This window comes from Guillardia theta, assembly GCF_000315625.1.
Source record: "Guillardia theta CCMP2712 unplaced genomic scaffold GUITHscaffold_193, whole genome shotgun sequence".
Taxonomy (NCBI): domain Eukaryota; class Cryptophyceae; order Pyrenomonadales; family Geminigeraceae; genus Guillardia; species Guillardia theta.
The window spans coordinates 75698-92934 of record NW_005434483.1 but is presented as its reverse complement, the minus strand read 5'-3'; the positions used below and the strand labels follow the sequence as shown (position 1 = coordinate 92934).

The 17237-nt window shown below is 52.1% G+C and overlaps 4 protein-coding genes across 4 annotated transcripts; 1 reads left to right on the top strand and 3 right to left on the bottom strand.

The window, feature by feature from the left end:
* Positions 1–890: 890 nt before the first annotated feature.
* On the bottom strand, positions 891–1383 carry GUITHDRAFT_156155 (hypothetical protein). The gene is made up of 2 exons (XM_005820064.1): positions 1240–1383; positions 891–1191 (listed from the first exon to the last, which is right to left on the bottom strand). The coding sequence occupies exons 1-2, from the start codon at positions 1246–1248 to the stop codon at positions 1018–1020; spliced, it is 183 nt and encodes a 60-aa protein (XP_005820121.1). The 5' UTR covers positions 1249–1383; the 3' UTR covers positions 891–1017.
* Positions 1384–3116: 1733 nt separating this feature from the next.
* Positions 3117–9606, top strand: GUITHDRAFT_148154 (hypothetical protein; the record flags this gene model as incomplete). The annotated part of the gene is made up of 9 exons (XM_005820063.1): positions 3117–3227; positions 3273–3302; positions 3349–3444; positions 4169–4334; positions 4379–5853; positions 6127–6492; positions 6543–8132; positions 8174–8226; positions 8271–9606. The coding sequence occupies 9 exons, from the start codon at positions 3117–3119 to the stop codon at positions 9604–9606; spliced, it is 5223 nt and encodes a 1740-aa protein (XP_005820120.1).
* Positions 9583–11872, bottom strand: GUITHDRAFT_98431 (hypothetical protein). The gene is made up of 11 exons (XM_005820062.1): positions 11527–11872; positions 11443–11481; positions 11294–11395; positions 11123–11252; positions 10433–11079; positions 10334–10388; positions 10210–10292; positions 10107–10163; positions 9932–9997; positions 9770–9884; positions 9583–9720 (listed from the first exon to the last, which is right to left on the bottom strand). Exons 1-11 carry the CDS (start codon positions 11845–11847, stop codon positions 9668–9670), a joined length of 1668 nt encoding a protein of 555 aa, XP_005820119.1. The 5' UTR covers positions 11848–11872; the 3' UTR covers positions 9583–9667.
* Positions 11873–12363: 491 nt separating this feature from the next.
* On the bottom strand, positions 12364–16826 carry GUITHDRAFT_166549 (hypothetical protein; the record flags this gene model as incomplete). Its single annotated transcript, XM_005820061.1, has 15 exons — positions 12364–12450; positions 12511–12636; positions 12687–12773; positions 12856–13713; positions 13761–13857; positions 13910–14062; positions 14140–14211; positions 14257–14351; positions 14410–14471; positions 14577–14703; positions 14799–14954; positions 15017–15067; positions 15151–15562; positions 15691–16778; positions 16809–16826. Coding segments are annotated over 15 exons (3489 nt in total), but the record flags the coding sequence as incomplete, so codon positions are not given.
* Positions 16827–17237: the final 411 nt, after the last annotated feature.

Below are 17237 nucleotides of genomic sequence, written 5' to 3'. Positions count from 1 at the left end.
TACACTGAAGTTGGTTCATATGTCTCCGATTTCTTCCTCCTGCATGCTCCTGCTGCTTGTTGCTTGATTGCTTGACCCTTAGGCTGCTTGTCTGCGCGGCTTCGCGCTTGGGCTGGCGGTGCCGCGTCTGGGTGCCAGCAGTGCTGGTTCTTTTCGGGCTTGTGTTTTGTGTGTGTTTGTGCAGCTTCTCGCTGTGGACTGTGTGCCTGGAGGCTTAGGTTGTTCCTGCTTTGTTTTGCTTGAGGCACTTTTTACCTTCTGCCAGTAAATCCTATATCTCTCCTCAAGAGGCATTGAGCGCTGAGCAATGATGTCCGCGAGATACCAGATGCGGAGGGTGTCAGGATGCAGGGTACCGTCCGTCGAGATGGCAAGAGGGATGAACGCTCGAGGAGGAGTAGTCATGGCATATGCAGCGCGATGTTTGCGAATCTTCTCAGACGCTGCAACATGGAGGGCGTCGAGGTTGACCTCCCCCCACTTGGTTGCTTGAGGCACTTTTTACCTTCTGCCAGTAAATCCTATGTCATTGGTCAGGTCGGCAGAGCTACCAATGTAAGGGTGGACCAACGTCACGTCCGCCATCAAGCCCTCGTACTGCTCAAGAAGCATCCTCTGGCGACCTTCTTCGTTGCGGAGGCGCACGACTTCGGCCTCCCGAAGTTCCTCCTGTCCTTTGCGTGCTTTGTGTTCTGTGAGCCGCTACTACCAGGACAGTGCTGCTTCAGAGCTGTTGTATACAAGGGACCACAGTAATCACCATCATGGTGAAGAATCTTTTATTTGTTGGCAAATAAACAAATAAACAATCTTCAGAAACTGTTGTTACGCAGATTCAAGTTTGCATGACTGATACAGCCTCTGCCTACTCTATATATCGCTTGATCCCTGGTATCACAGCCTAGATGTCAAACATGCAATACTATCTCGGAGTGTGCAAGACACTTTCCTGAAATTGCATGGTTGGAGCAATTGCGAGACAGGATTTGCAGAGAGAATAAGCATTTGCACGGGTTGTCATGAAACATGCTTCATCAACATCATCGGCAATGCCGCAGTAACACGATGATACGATTCACTGCCGTGATTATCAGCGTAGAAAGGAATCTCATATCGACACGTCTGAAGCAAGCATCTGATACAAACGATTATCTTCTTAAAACTCTGAATATCGCCAACCATATCATGTACCTGCCATTGTCCAATCAGCACATCTACAGTGTTCCCGATGCAACTCACTGGCCACATGGGTTTGTGCCACGAAGGATACCGTAGACCATGAGACAGAGAGAAACACAAGGTAGACACTATTTCGTATGATGTTTTTGCTTACCATCACAGTTTCAAAATACATGCTGAGATCGGCTGTTGCTATGCCATCTTCTGTCCATTCTGAAATTACACTTGAACATTTTGAATGAATCGTCATTGTGCAAGAATTTGAATTTTTTGCTCAGCTTTGACATCATCTTCGGCCTAAGCTAAGTGATCTAAGTGGTTTTAGTGCAATTTGAGGCAGCGTGGTAATGATAGAGATGTTGCATTGGCTTTATGTTGAGGAAGAGATGTTGAGTTCAAATCTCTTGCTACTTCTTGAATTTCACAGAAGAGACAATGAATTTCACAGAAGAGACCAAGTCATCACAAATAGACAAGTAACCGTATCTTCGTTTCCTGCATATCAATGCATGGTTGGATTCGAAGTCTCACATTGTTCATTATCGTCCTTACGCGCGTCAATGGGACAATCTCACCATCTCTTGTTCGTCGAGGGAGGGGGGGGCTGGAGTGGAGACAAATGGGGGGACCCCCTACCCATCATTTTCCCATTTGAAATTCAGAGACTGGGGGGTAGAGGGTGAACCTTGGTCAAATTCGAACCGTAAAACTCGCAACGCTCGAGAGTGTGACCCACCCTACGCGACAAGGAGGTTTGGAGTGGAAATAATGGGGTCAAAGGCGTGGCGATTCAAACCCACATCGCGGCCACCCCCCTCGAGTATAAGACTCTAGCTCAGGTGGGTGCTGTTTGACCACGCGTTCGAATCCTAACGGCAATCGAAGAGATTGCTTTTCAGCGTCAATTCCACTACCAGAATGCCCAAGACTTTTATGATTCTCGCCCACTCCTGAATTCAGACTACCTACCCTGACTTCATCTCTTCTGAAACATACGGGTGGTGTAGAGGTGATAGTCGAGGGAGCTCTGCCAGCCCACGGGAATTGCTGACATTGACAGTACAAACTTAGTACGGAGGGGAAAAGGGGATCCTGATACAAAAATCCTTGAACCCGGTAAAACTCAATTATACCTCGGTACAAACAGGCTAGCCTGGTACAAACAAATCCAGTCGAGAACCCAATGGAATGGTTCATAATGCTGGAGCGATCCTCTACCGTCGTGTGAGGGCTCCTGCACCGGCTGCAGATTGCGCGGCGATCCCACCTGCCCCGGCTGCTATGCCTGATGACCGTACGCAGGACTCATGAGCACTTCATTCCTCCCCCTGCGCAGCGCAATGTGACTCCTCTTGTCATGCGCGTCTCCCCTCGCCGTGGGAAGCTTGGAGGATTGGCGTTTGCAGGTCTGGAGATGATGTGCAGCAACGGAGGCAATGGATTTACTGGCAGAAGGTGAAGCTGCACAATCACACACAAAACACAAGCCCGAAAAGAACCAGCACTGCTGGCACCCAGACGCGGCACCGCCAGCCCAAGCGCGAAGCCGCTCAGACAAGCAGCCTAAGGGTCAGGCAATCAAGCAACAAGCAGCAGGCCGATGTCCCGGACGCTGCTCTCTCCTCATAGCCTGGACGTTCACTGCTCGAGATCTCTCCGTGCCCAGAAACATCCTCTGGCGACCTTCTTCGTTGAGGCGAAGAAGGTCGCCGTAAATTTTTGGGTCACCATTGGTCATAGTGTGTCACTTAACCAATATACAGTTCTACCACCCCACCATGTAAAAGTCCTCTAAAAGTACCCGTCCTAATTGTACCCTACCCCTGACCCTACCCATACCAGTCTTGAGCCTGGTAGGCTCGGGTAGCGGGGGATGGCAAGGGATAGCGGTTGAGCATGTGATAATGCGGGGATGACGGTGGGGTGAGAAAGGAAAGATGGTGCGATGGGGAGCCTTCACGGCTCTCAATCGATTCAGAAGCCAACATGAAGCCACCTCGTCACTGCACTCAATCAAAGAGAGTGAAGGAGAGACGCGAGACGTGGAGGTGTGTTGCCGCTTCTTGTATGCGTGACCTCACCTTTCTTTCTAGGTTCATGACTTCTTTCAGCGATCTGCTGCGGTGATTTTTCACTTGTCTTGTTGTTCTATGCTCATCATTTTACCAGACATTGGTGGAAGTGGATCAGAAGCTCCTGCACAACGACAAAGTGGGGGTGATCAACATCGACGACACGTTGGATGCTGCAACACGAGCACGAAAGGTGATCGAGCAGGCAGAGAGAGACGCAAGGGAGCATCATGAGGTTATGTGCATGCCTTGTATCAAACTCACGCACCAAGATTTCCCAGAGAAGAACCTCTTTGGCTGCACAGTTCAGTCAAACACACGGCGCCTATGCATTCTGATCTCTACCAGCTATGTGGCAGAATGTTTCTGGATGTCGGTCACACTGTTTCATTTCATGTTGCTTATGCCAGATTTTCAAGAGCATGTGCTTGGATGTCAAACCAGCTCAGGCACTCAACTTAAGTGCAGAGTTGTTTTTCCTATCTGGACAAGCTTCTGTTTTGTGGGCCTTTATTCGCTCGAGATTGCTATCAAATCAATAGCAAGTGGTTTCTTTGAAAGCAAATTCTCATACTTCCGCTACGATGCGTTTAACAAGATTGACTTTTTTGTAACTGTATCTTGTCTAATCGAAACCATTGCGCTGTACTTCGATATCTCTTTCTCATTTCGTGCCTTTCGACTGTTCCGACTTTTGAAGCCCTTGACAAAACTAGAATTTTTTATGGAATTGGAAGTAATTTTTCAAGCACTTACAAAATTTATCTCTTCATCGTTAATATTATGCTTCATGCTGATCTTCTCCTTCATAATCTTCGCAGTAATTGGAATCAACCTGTATAGTCTATCCTTTCAGCGGAGATGTGTAATTCTCCCCTTGTCTCTCTACCATTGGTCTATGACGATTGCACTCTCAGGTTTGGGCAGATACGCTTCAAATCAGATGGCCCCCTCAATGGTGCAAACAATATGAAGATGAAGGAATGACCTCGTTGGGACTCAACAACAACTGTGGGCCTATGCAAGCATGTCTTTACGTTGGAAACCCACAGTTTGGTTTTGTCAACTATGACATGATTCCATGTGATTCGAACTTTGGGCTAAAATTCATACTAACTGTTTTGTAGATGCCTTCCTGTCGATATTTCAGACACTCTGTCGTGATGACCCTTCAACCATCCTGTGGGCCACCTATCAGTCAGAGCCAGGTCTAGCCATCATCTCCCTTGTATACTTGTTGGCTGTCATGGTCTTTCTTCGTCAGTTCATATTGAACATCTTTATCGCGTCGCTGACCACGTTCCTCCTTCAAATGCGAGAGAGCCGACCATTACCTCATCCTCCAACCTCCCACAAGATTCACCCCGAGCTCCCAGCATCCTATGCTGCCGAGAAGCAACAGGACGGAGCTGCAGCAGGAGAGCAGCAGCTTTCTGAGCCAGAGGATGATGACGATGAGGAGCCTGTCGTGGCAGCCCCAGTGAATGATCGGAATGTGGCTCAAATGATTGAAATAGCCAAGAAATCAGAAGAGAAGGAGGAGCGCACGCTCGAAGCATTCTTGTCAGTGTTCTTCCGCTCACGAGGATATCACCTTGTTCTTACTTTATCTATCTTGGCGAATTCAATAGCTTTTTTTGTTCCTCAGTATTTCAACTCTGGATTTGCATCCCTAGATGTTGCTGTCCAGAATGCCTTCGCTATATACTTCCTTTGCAACTGGACCATGCAAGTTCTATGTGACGGTTCCCTGCATCGACACTTTGAGGTCGGAGAGAACATTTATGAATTCTTGATTACGATGATATGTACCGTGTCATTTCTGGCTGAAAGCCTTGGGCTAAGTGCGAATGACACAAGCTTTCTGAGGGATGCTGCTGTCTTTCGACTTTACAGGCTCGCACATCTCCTTCTTCTTGTTTCCATCTGGCATATTCTAAAAACCACGGCTCACTGTGCTCCTTTGTTTGGAAATGTCTGCATATTTGCTGGTATGTTCTTTCTTGGGTATATCACTCTAGGACGATCCGTGTTTCAGGGATTTGAAACTGCGACAGAACCGTACTTTTCGACATTTGGGAATGGTTTCATGTTGCTCTTTCATATCATCTCTGGTGACAACTGGACTCACTTGATGTACAACTCAATGTACCTTGTTTGCACTGGACTGAGCTCTGAATGTGATGTTGGGTTCGCTTTGGTGGTTGCCCTCTTCTTCATATTTGCTTATTTCATAGGGCAAATCATCATATTCACTTTGTTTCTGAGTGTTTTGATTCAATTTTATTCTTTGGACTCGCTGTCCATGTCGATTGATCAAGACAAGGACGACAGCGAGAATCTGATCTTCAACAACCAACAAGCCATCGCATACCTTTCAAAACATTTTGGTGTTAGCGAAGACAAGATCTCAGAAGACATCATCAACTTAGCGTTCGAAGAAATTTCAGTTGTTGGCTGCATTGAGAAGGACAAGTTGATTAAATACGTCAATGCAAAACAGCCAATGCTTCAATGGGGATTATTTTGGCTTCAGACGCGTACGAAACTTGAAATGTTCTCTCGAAAAGTGTATTCACACTTTTTCAGTGCTGCAAGAAAAGTAAAATCTAACCTCTCCCATGTTGATGCATCAGGAATCGTACGAAAGAATTTCGATACGATTACCAAATCTGTGCGCAGATTGAGTTTTTATCATCAACGTTTAGAGACGCAGCATTGGAAGGTCACACGTGACATGGAATGGTTCTTCAACAAACTCTCCAAGCAATGTCTGATTGTCACAAACACAATGGCGATGGAAGCATTGGTGATGATTTGCATTTTCATAAGCTGCGCCCTCCTTTATTCTAGTTCTTCGTTGACCATCTATCAGTCAACATTTGAAAAGCAATTTCGACAATATGCTGATCTCTCATGCACCATTGTGTTTATTTTCGAGGCCTTGTGTAAGATATTGGCGTATGGGATGTTCATTCCACGATGGAATCATCATCCCGCTTACTGGCAAACGAGTGCAAACAGAGCTGATCTCCTCATCTCCGTGGCATCGTTTCTCGACGTTGTGGGGCTGGGAGCATACCTAGGGCGCAATACTGCCAAGGTATTCAGAATCGTCAGGATCTTTCGATTTCTGCGAATCGTCGGGCGGAATGAGGGGATCCGAGACATTCTAAATGCACTGGTGCACTCAGCTAAACCAATCACATACGTCCTGATCCTCATCTTTGTTAACTGCATGGTGAGTTCATGAGGCAAGTCATGTCTCTTGTTTGACTTGCTGCTTTACAGGTTTTTGCAGTGTTTGGAATGTCTTTGTTCAGTCAACTCTTCTTCGCTTGCAATGACACGAGCCTTGACGGATTGAAAGGGGAGGGACAGGTTGAGTGTACCGGTATCTTCTTGACTCCGGAATTTATTTCCCTTCCGAGGGTCTGGTCGTCTCCTCCGTATGACTTCAACTCCTTCCATCATTCCTGCCTCACCTTGTACCGCATCTCCATGTTGAAATGGTCTAGCATTTGGAAACTAGCCAAGAATGCCTACAAGCGAGGCCTGCAACCAGTATCAAACTTTTCCGAGGTCGAGGCTTCAGCATTCCTAGTGGTTGTTATCACCGTCAACTCTTTCATCGTCTTTCAGCTGATCATCGCTTTCATCTGCCTAGGCTTTGAGGGATCAGAGGCAGCAAGGAAAAGTAAGAGTGACTTCAAGTGGGGGGTAATCCAGAAATTGATTCGATACAATTGGCCAACAAGGAGAATGAAACCATTATCCCATCCACTTGCACTTAGTCTGCAGAGAATCCTTCAAACTTACTGGTTCCGAATCTTTACGATCTGCTGTATAAGCATAAATGTGCTCTTCATCGCGACCGATCATTCCAACGCTTCTCCACTTTTTTCCTTCTTGATTGCTGTGCAGAATGATGTTTTCTTTGGTTTCATGTGCGTTGAATTCAGCCTGTACTTGCTTGGATACGGACTTGAGTATTGTTTGAAAGACTCTGCGACTCTGTTTGATTTCTTGATGATCATTCTAACCATCGCATTCTACATCTTACTGCCGTGGATGCGATCGCTGACGCAGCTGCTGAGGGTAATTCGCCTCTTCAGAGTCATCAGCACCTTTGCTTCAGAAATCAGGATGGTCGGGGTTCTTTTCGACACTCTTACGATGAGTTTGGCTCAGATCTTCAATGTCATGGTTGTCTTCGTCGCTGTCGCCTCCATCTTTGCGGTCTTGGGACATCAATTTCTCGGTAATGTTCGCTTTGGAAGTACGTTGGGCCCGGGCTTGAACTTCTCAGGCTTTGGGAATGCATTCTTTGCTTTGATACAAATTTTACTTGGAGCGCCATGGCAAGACATCATGGACGATTGTACTGTGTCCCTTCCTTCTTGCACTCCAAGAATATCAGTATATTATCATGGTGCAACGGAGTATTACTCTGATTGCGGAAATCCGATATTCTCTTACGTCTTCTTCATGCTCTACAATCTGGTCTGTGAGTACTCTATGATCCATCTTTTCTTCGGCATCATCTTCAACAATTTCAACTATTGCCTTCAAAAGGAAGAAGAGCTTGTGAAAGACAAGGACATCAAAGCAGTGTCTTACGTGTGGATGGACCTCTATGCGTCTCCTGATGTTCAAGGCTTCGTACAACTTGAGAGGATCGGATCTTTGTTGAAGGTAATAGGAGATCCTCTTGGCTACAACAGCGTCAAGCATAGGCGTTTGAGATGCTTGAAGATTCGAGAAGACCTCAGACAACTCGCTGACAAACAGATGGAGGTGGGAAAGGGTGTTTACATGATCACTACAGTGTTTAGAGCTTCAAATATCTTGAGAAACAGGACTACGGGGACATCACACCAGGTACTGCATTGGTCTTGATGGTTTTGCTTGACGGATGGCAGGACGAACGCAAGGATGTCAGCAAGCAGCCTCTTTGGAGAAGAATCAAGACCAGGTGACCTGCATGGAAGGCTTGCTCACTTGACTGCTTGTGATCAGGGTTTTCAACTATCTTCATGATTCATTGGACTCGATCAAAGTCAGGAGCAATCGCAGTGAGACAAAACGAGGGTACGTGCGATTCGACGACTTCATAGAAAAAGCCATCTACTGGTCCGACATGCACGACCTCGTCCCTCGGCAATTCCGCGTGATCAACAAGAAGAGGGACCTGGCGATCAGCGAGCAAGTGGCGCAGAGCATCTTGCAGGCTCTTGTCAAGGGGTGGATTCAACGGTGGCGAATGAAGAAGCTGAAAGAGAGTCGACGGGAGGAGAGGGAAGAAGACGAGTTCCATGAAGTGAACGTGCTCAACCTGCTGACGACTAAACGCAAGATGCAAGATGCCAACACCTCGAAGGAAGCCTGCCGCGAGATTCTCATCGGAAACTCTTCCGAGGACGAGAAGCTCATCGCCAAGATGGTCACCTATGGGTTGAAGTCTGGGCATGAACTCGCGGAGATCGCCGAAGAGGCCGGCATGTCTGTCGGCTCTGTCGGCATCCTCGGCCTTGACGCTGAGACCCTGCGGCGAGCGATGAAGTTGAGGGAAATGGAGGCGATGGTTCGATGGGTGTCAGTCAGAGATACGCTGGAGGCCATGCTGGAGGCCCATGAAGAAACGTTTGTACAACAAGCCGCGATGGAGCATAAGTTCAAGTATGAGAGCGCAGAGGATCTGAAAGAACTGAGTGAAGACGAGCTGCTCGCCCTCCTGTCTCACGCCCAGACGCTTCGAGATTCGGCGCAGAACCTGACCTCAGAGGAGGAAGAGCCCGTGGCTCAAGAGGAGCTGCATGAGATGCTGGATGACCTGGAGCGGCTCAAGTTTGCCGTCGAAGAGGAGAAGAAGAAGAAGGAGGAGCTCCTGCAGACCCTCAAGGAGGTTCAAGACCGACTGCAGTTCCTGCAAGTAGAGAATGACATGCTTCGAGCGATGCCGCAGCGCAAGGATTCGTACACCTCTGCTCTCGCTTCGGACTCGGAGCAGGTCGATGACTTGAACGTGCAGCCGAGCAGCTCCGGCGAGAGGCAGGAGGAGCAGCAAGAAGAGCCGCAAAGCTCGGCAGAGCCAGCGAGAGCTCTCTCCGAGTTGGGGAATGCAGCAGATGAAGAGCACGGGGATGGAGACGAAGGTGACGATGAGCGCAAGACAGCGTTGCCGGATGAAATGGCGACGAAGCCGGGGGGGTTGAAAGGGAGTATCTCTCAGCTCATGGACTTGGAAAAGAAGAGAGAGTTCTCTTTGCATGCTCTAGTCGACATCGACGAGCCTAAGCTGAAGGGAGTGAGCACTGGGAGCGAGAGGAGTAAGAGGAAGCCAGCATGGTTGTAATATAAGAGCGACAGAGTGAGCGAAGGAGTAGTGGAGACTGACTTGTTGCCGATGAGACACGTCATTTCTCATCCTTGTTGAGATACTTGGCATCCCATGCCTTGAGGTCGAGGCCTGCTCACTCGCACATCAAAGCTTGTCAACATCAAGCTTATATCAGCACCTTGTTCTTCGATGCTCTTTCCTGTAGTGTACTCGATGTCTTGTTCCTTTATCAACTTCACGCCTTGTGACCTCTTCCTCGCCTCTGTCAGTTTCCTCTCGAGGTTTCGGCCTCCCTGCCATGCTCGTAAACTTTCTCTGCCACAGCATATGTTTCTCCAACCTTGCGCAATGCGAAGGCCCAAAGAGCGCGAAGACGGTTTCTCTTCTCGATCTTACGATTATCAGCCTGCATCACCATCAGCGCTAGTCCACTTGTCCTCCTCCCAGCGCTTTCCTTGATGGATCTCTTTCACTTTCTTTCCCCTCCTACATCATCTACCACCTGTCATACTTGCCTGCAGCTTCAAGTATCGAGCAGCCGGTACAGCCACGAAAGCGACTCCGTAAGCAAGCTAGCGCAGCATCAGCGACTGAGATCTCAAGCTCTAGAGGAAGCACCAGCAAGGGGTAAATCGCCTTGACGAATCCCAGCAGACCGATCAGCTCTCGTCCAACAAGGTAGGGCGACGCAAAGAGGTTCCCTGGCAGCAACTTGACTCAAGTTGTCGACCTCTCCTCTCACCTAGGTAGAGAGCCCCGAACAGATTGACAGCCGCTAGAGCTCCGACCGCCAGTTGCTTCCCAACCCTTCAGTAAGAGCTTTCGCATCCCTCTTCCTCACCTGCCCTGACGTCGCCAAGCTAAACTGGAAGGGCTTCTCGTCGAGATAAGTCGCAACCCGATCTCCTTCCTGATTGCTCTTTACGCTTCTCGTCTCTCGAGCTGCTCGGATGACCGCCAGCAGGTCATCCTTCTCGTAGACCCCTCTTGTCGAGATGCCTTCGCTCTTCGCGAGCTTCGTCAGCTCTTGCAAGGAAAGCTTCTCCCACCCCTGGTCGTTTGCTGCCGCTGCTGACAACTGAAGATCCTCGAACACATACACGATGTCGCCACTCTCAGTCACTTCCGGCATCCCCCCCAGCTGAGTGAGAGCAGGAAGGACGAAGGATTCATCAACCAGCTTGTCCTCGTCGGGCTCAGCGGGAGGATCAAGGTATCCAGCCACTTCCTCTGCTGTCACAACTCCACCCTTGGCTCGGATCAAGTTGGCTAGGGCTTTATACCTCCGCTGCTCGAAATTTGCGTTTGGATTGCCATCACCAAAGAGGAACGAGAAGACTGACTCGAGGAAAGAAAGCTGCGAAGGGTTGTCGTATCGGTTGACCCCGTACGGAGAAGACGAGCTGAAGTAAAAGATGTCAAAGGGCGAAGGTCCCCACCAGTAGGAAGGGCCCATGTAGAAGCTGAAACCTCCGCCTGACGAGTATCCTACATCCTCGTTACTCCTGTCTGCACCCGTCTCACAACAAACCTCGACGATCATCTCGATCATCTCGAGAAGATGATTGCAGCACAAGGATGGCAGTGAAGATGAGAGCAATGGAAGAGATCAGCGCAATCCCAAACGAAACTTTGACCATGTAGAATAAGATTGGGGCAACCTGAGTAGTTTCAGTGCGACTCACATGTTGCAACAAGGCACCTTGTCCCATCCTTGTTGGATTCTCTTTTTGGCTGAGCGAGATAGCAGCTCATTTCTGAACCCTGCCGAGAACACGTAGACGAGCTCGCCGTCTTTGGACACCTGCGAATAAAGCTCACGTCTTGGAATCTCCTTGGGCCCTTGCGAACCTCCAGGTTCCCGTCGGCAAGTTGAGCTAGCACGTTGAGCTAGACAAGAGTGAGAGGACAGAAGCAGACTCTCGGTGTTCTCACCTGCTTCTTGGCCTCGTTCAACGACACTCCAGCAGAAGTTGCGACATCGGCAACCGTAACTCTTCCTCCTGCTCTATCTACTGCCTTGAGGATGTTCTCAGGTGGAGGGTCTGGCTCGGAAAAGACTCCCAAGGCTCCTCTGCTCGAAGCGTGAAGTCTGCTTCTCCCTCCTCGCGTCCAGGAGCCACCCGGGGCTCTTTGGCAGCGACTCAATCCTCTTTGAGGACGCGAGATGCCGAGGCTGAGAGGGGACAGGAAAGTGAAGCCTTCCGCATACAGCCAGAGCGTCGACACTAGTAGGGCAACATGCCAGACCTTCATCCCCGCGTCTCAATCCTTCCTGTCTGACGATACGTCACGAGCTTACAAACATCGTCTACCATCCCCTTCTTCCTCTTCTCTTGTGTCCTTTCTCTTCTCTCTCTTCTCTTCTCTTCTTCTTGTCTTGTCTTGTCTTGTCTTGTCTTCTCTCCTTCCCCTTGTCTTGTCTTCTCTCTTTTCCTCTTCCTCTTCTTCCTCCTCTCTCTTCTTCGCGCTGCCAGGCATTGCACAGGGTTGCAGAGAGGGTTGTTACAGCTGTCAAGCTAGCTAATTGTCCTGGTGGCGCCTCGTGTAAGTGCTGACTGGACCGGCGCAGACCGAGACAACCGTTGAGTTAAAACTGAACTTCTGGCTTCAAAGTTTCCGACATCGAGTCAAGTCACTAGTACTGACAGTGACTGGTGGACGAGAGGAATCAGAGTTCGGTTATGGTCGTTATCTTTGCAGTGTTGGGCACTCAGTGACGTTATGCTGGTGATTTAGTACTCAAGTCTCCTTAGTGTTCTGCGCGGCCGCATCGTCCGAGTCGGGACTCGTGTCATAAGGGGGCCCGGCCCGGTCCGATGGTCCGCCGCTTGCGGCGGCAGCATGTGGCATCCAAACCTACGACCGTTGAAGGTCAGGCGTGAGTCACTCGGGCCTCGAGGCACCGGGCCGTGATACCTCATTAGCAGGAGCAGCGTCATCGATGCAGTCCTCCAGGGCTTCAGACACCTGAGGCTGGCTGCGCCTGTCAGGAAGCGACTCTTGCGCGCCCTCAGTAGCTTGAGCTTGAGAACTCCTCCTGCTCTGCCATCGCCTGTCGTCACCCGTGTAGCCCGTGAGAGCTGACTCGGTACCTGCTGGTCGGACTGAAGGGCTCGGAGAGAGGCGAGCATCTCCTTGATGGAGACGTCCTTGAGGTCCAACAGCCTCTCTCTCACAGTCTGCAAGCTCGTCACACCTGATCACTCCGCACCAACTCTCATCTCTCATCTCTCATCTTTCTTGCCTTAAATGTCTCCTTACCGGCATGTCCATACTTGGTTGGCCGAATCCAACTCTCTGCATCTCGAGGGACGAAACGTTGCGGATTTTGTTTTCGCCATCGGACCAGCAAACGAGAACCCCGTTGGCTCCTCCTGCGATGTTGTTGTCGGCGACCACACTCCTCGCAGTACCATGCAGGAGCACAGGCGCCATTTCGTTCTCCTCGAGCACGTTAGCATACACGTGACCTAGTCCTCCCTCGAGCACGAAGATGCCGTAGGGCTCGTTGCGAACGATTGAGTTGTGAAACACGGACGGGTTACATCCCTTGCTCACGATGAAGCCAGCCGGACGATTCCCTGAGATGCTGTTGCGCGAGAAGACGCCTCCTCCTCCTCCGGAGCAAAGCACTCCTCCCTCCTTCCCGGCCACCACCTGACACTCTCTGACGGTGGCAGAGGAGCTGTCGCAGACCACGTTGAAGCCATGGCTCCCCCGCACTTCGCTCTTCTCCACCATCCCCGTCCCCCCCCCCGCGAACCAGACCCCCGGCCCGACGTTTCGCTCCAAGGAGCAGCTGGTGACCTCGAGGCAGGCAGCAGCCTTGCAGCAGGCCCCCACCTCCTTGTTGTCAGCGACGCTGCTCCTAGTCAGCTCGAGCTTCGCCTCGTCCAGCGCGCAGACCCCCCCCCCCCCGTTGTCGCTTATCCTGCACTTGTCGCACTTGACTCGTGTCGCGTCGCCCTCGGCTAGGAGCCCAAAGGAAGCCTGCGAAGACACCTCGCAGTCCTCCAGCTTACTCTCAGCTCCTCTGATCAAGAAGCCGCAGGACGGACCCCCAGTGACAAGGCAGGAGGTGAAGAGAGGGCCGTCTAGCCGACAGCGAGTGACCTGAACCTGAGAGGAGGAGCAGGTGAGAGGAGGGGGAGCTCAAGACTTGGGACCTGCACTCCTCTGTTCCTCGTGACGCGACAATCTGCAAACTTTCCGCCCGACTGGTCAAACACGCAGAGGCCGATGCTGTTCTCCTCCATGACACACCTGACCCACCGCCCGTCACAAGCTCCAAGCCGAGCCCGCCTCGAGCCCCTACCTCGAGGCGACGGGGCGAGATCGCTTGCCGACTGCGAAGCCAACGCGGCGGTTGGCGAGGATGTGACAGTCGGAGAGTAAGGGAGATGAGCGATCAGTGACGACGACTCCGCAGTGAAGGCCATGGCTGATGTTGCAGTCCTCGATGCTCGTGCTGCGCAAGCTTCACGTGCTCTGCAACAAGAGGGAGGGAAGGAGGGCAAGGAGAGCCTCAGTCTAGGTCTCGCTCACCTCGAGAGGTTCCTCACAAGGATCCCGCTCTTGTGGTTTCTACTCACATCACACTGTCTCATCATTCCGCTGCTGCTGGGAAGGTCAAGGACTCGCCGCCTCGTCCTCCTGCTTCACCTCCCTCGATCGAACAAGACTCCACACCCCAAGTTCTCCCAGACCTCACAGGCCGAGAGGATCGGGGAGGAAGCAATGCTGACGAGACCCGCGTGCTGGCAAGGAGCGAGGGGTTTGCGTTAGCAGCAGCTTCCAAGGAGCAGCAAGCGACACCTGGTTCCTGTAGAGCTGCCCCCCTGAGATGGTTGGGGATGCCCCGTTGAAGACAAGCACACCTAGACAAGATGAGATGCGCCACGAGGTGCAGGAGGTGGGGGGGAGGAAGAGAGGGGAGAAGGGAGGATGGAAGGGGAGTAAGAAGCAGCGATGATGAGAGGCACCGGCTTCTCTGTTCTCAAACGACTTGTTGATCCTCAGGCTGCATTCTTTGCTTCTGCTTGCGATGGCCACCCCCGATCGTCCACATCCTGACACTTCGTTTGCACTGAAAGTTCCACTCCCCTCGTCCTGCCAGGCCCTTAATCTCAGCCCCTCCCAGACGCCCTTCCCATCCCCCTCCTCCTTCCCGTCAACCTCCAACCCCACCGCCGCCTCCTCCTCACCTTCACGTAAATGCCAAACTCCTTCGCTCCTGTCACTCGAGTCTTCCTAACTGACGCGTCTCCTTCTCCTGCCACCGTCACTCCGCATCCTCCCGCGACTCTGCAGTCGTCAAGCGTGAGGCTGCCAAGGCAAGAGACGCCGGAGGAGAGGTGAGACTGAGAGAGGGGAGAGGAGGTGGAGGGTCAGCAGGACGAGCGACAAAGATGCAGCTTGTCACCTCTTTCACGTTGGCTCTTCCGCCCCCCCTGACTTCAAGAGCGACGTCCCCCTGTTGGCTCGCATAACATGTGAGAGGGTGGGAGAGGCAGCGGGCAGCTGAGGGGGAGGAAGAGAGGAGGGGGAGGAGTTGACCTGGCTTTCCACCAGGCACTTTTCCATGAGGAGCAGACCCTTGCTCTGCACGAGGATGGTAGAGGAGGGAGGAGAGAGACTCGACGAATCCTCGTCGGCACGCAGCAGGATGAGGTCGGACACCAGCACAGATCCCTCCTCGATCACCATGACCGGCCGGTCGGGCTCTCTCGCGCTGATCACAACATGGCCGAGGCAGCAGAACTCTCTCCCGTCATCCTCCCGTGCTCCAATGAACTCCGCTCGACTGCAGATCTCCTCTGCTCTTCCTCGCATCCTCCGTTGTAGTCCATTCCCATCGTTCCCTTCCCCTTGCACGTCGGCCGGCAGCACAACAAACTTGTGGTGAAGAGGGTCGCCGTGGTAGGCACCATGCAGACTTCTCGAGCCGAGCATCGAATCAGCATGATCCCTTGCGAGCGATGCAGTCAGCAAGGGAGGAGAGAACAGAAACGAACGATGAAGTGCAGGAGGACGGAGCTCGAGAGCAGAGGGGGTTAGGAATCACGGAGGGGGAGGAGAGGCAAGCGAAGGATCTACCTGAGCTGCGTTTCTCCTCTCAACGTGACGCTCTTTCTTAGCACAAGATTCTCTTTGTAGTGACCAGCAGCGAGCAAGAGAGTTTCGCCGTCCTTTGCCTCGTCGATGGCGAGGGCGAGGGAGCAGCCGGGGGTGACCTTACGGAAGTGCCACTGCTCAAGGATCTTCTCGCACAGCTTGACAAGGGCAGGGAGGTCGAAGAAGCTCGCTTCCCTCATCACCTGCCTGCATTCCCTCTCACTCCTCATGTGCGGCGCCCGCCCGCTCTCGAGGAAGGTGAGGATCTTGCCAAAGAGCTCTCCGTCCCTCTCCGGGAACGCGCCATGCAGTCCAGCAGTGGGAGTCAAGCGCGGGCTCTCGCATGCTTCAGTCTCTGCCTGCTCTACCAGGCTCGTGAGCTTCGAGCTCCTGTGCCGCATCAAGACGTGCCTGGATGAGGAGAAGACCCTGTGCCCCACCTGAAAGTGAATCTTCGTCTTGTCTCGTGCCGGAGGAGGAGGAGAGGAAGAAGGGGAGAGGAAGTCAGGACTGTCACGCAGCTCAACCGAGCGAGCAGCCTCCTCCTGAAGCTGATCGTAGGCATCCGAGATCGTCTCCTTCAACTTCTCTGCCTTGTACTGCTGGTGTGACGAGTCGTCTGCCAGGAGCGTCTGCAAACTCTTCCAGGCTGCTTCAGCGGATCTTGCTGATGGCTCGCCATGTTTCATCCAGTAGTCGAGAGGCAGCTTGTTGTGCTTGTCTCTCACGCTCGTCTTCCCCCCTGCCTGCACTAACCTAGTGACTATCTCGACGGAGCCTCCCTGGCATGCGAGGTGGAGAGGCGTCGAGCCGTTCTTGTTGGGCTGGTTAACATCTGCATGCTTTGCGAGGAGGTACTGGACGATGGCGCTGCTACCGGAGCACACGGCCCAGTGGAGGGGACGAGAGCCGTTGGGGAGGTCGGCGAACTGCTGGTTGACCTGTTGGCTGCGAGACTCGAGAAGCTTCTTGACGAGCCCGAGGTCAGCGTTGGCGCAGGCGAAGTGGAGGGGGTAGAGAGGCTGGTCGGGGTTGATGCTCACAGCCGACAGCATCGCCTCCAGCATCGCCTGCTCGTTGCCATGCAGCGATGCCCTCACCTCCTTCCACCCCCCCATTGCGCCTGAAACCGCTGCTGATGGCAGACCTCTCCAACGTTCCCGACTCCCTGGCTTCACCGAAACTAAAAGCTAGCACAGCCTACCCTACCCCCCATCGCCCCATCCCTTCAAAACTTGTCATCATGGTGGGTACCCCTACCCCTCCGGAAAGAAGGGCTACAGAGTCTGTAAACAGGGTGGTATGGGGAGGTGGGGTGGTGGGTGAAAGGGGGTGGACGGTGAATACGATCGTGTGATGCTTCCTTGGATGTTCTTCAGGGGGGGTAGGGTGGGCCGAATTGTACCAGGAATCAAAGGGCAGGTTTCGATTTAGGGAAGAGGGGGGTGGGGGGGTGGGGGTAGGGGCAGGGAGGGTCGCGATGCCGCAAAGGCGATCAAAGAAGGGGAAGGGGGGAGAGCAAAGGGAGG

Bases quoted from the DNA above. Each gene is read 5' to 3' on its own strand.
- GUITHDRAFT_98431 (XM_005820062.1), bottom strand. From the start codon at position 11,847: ATGAAGGTCTGGCATGTTGCCCTACTAGTGTCGACGCTCTGGCTGTAT. The intron at 11,253-11,293 runs GTGCCTTGTTGC...GAAACTACTCAG, and splicing joins TCCAACAAGGATGGGACAAG to GTTGCCCCAATCTTATTCTA. The intron at 11,080-11,122 runs GTTTGTTGTGAG...ACGAGGATGTAG, and splicing joins TGATCGAGATGATCGTCGAG to GATACTCGTCAGGCGGAGGT.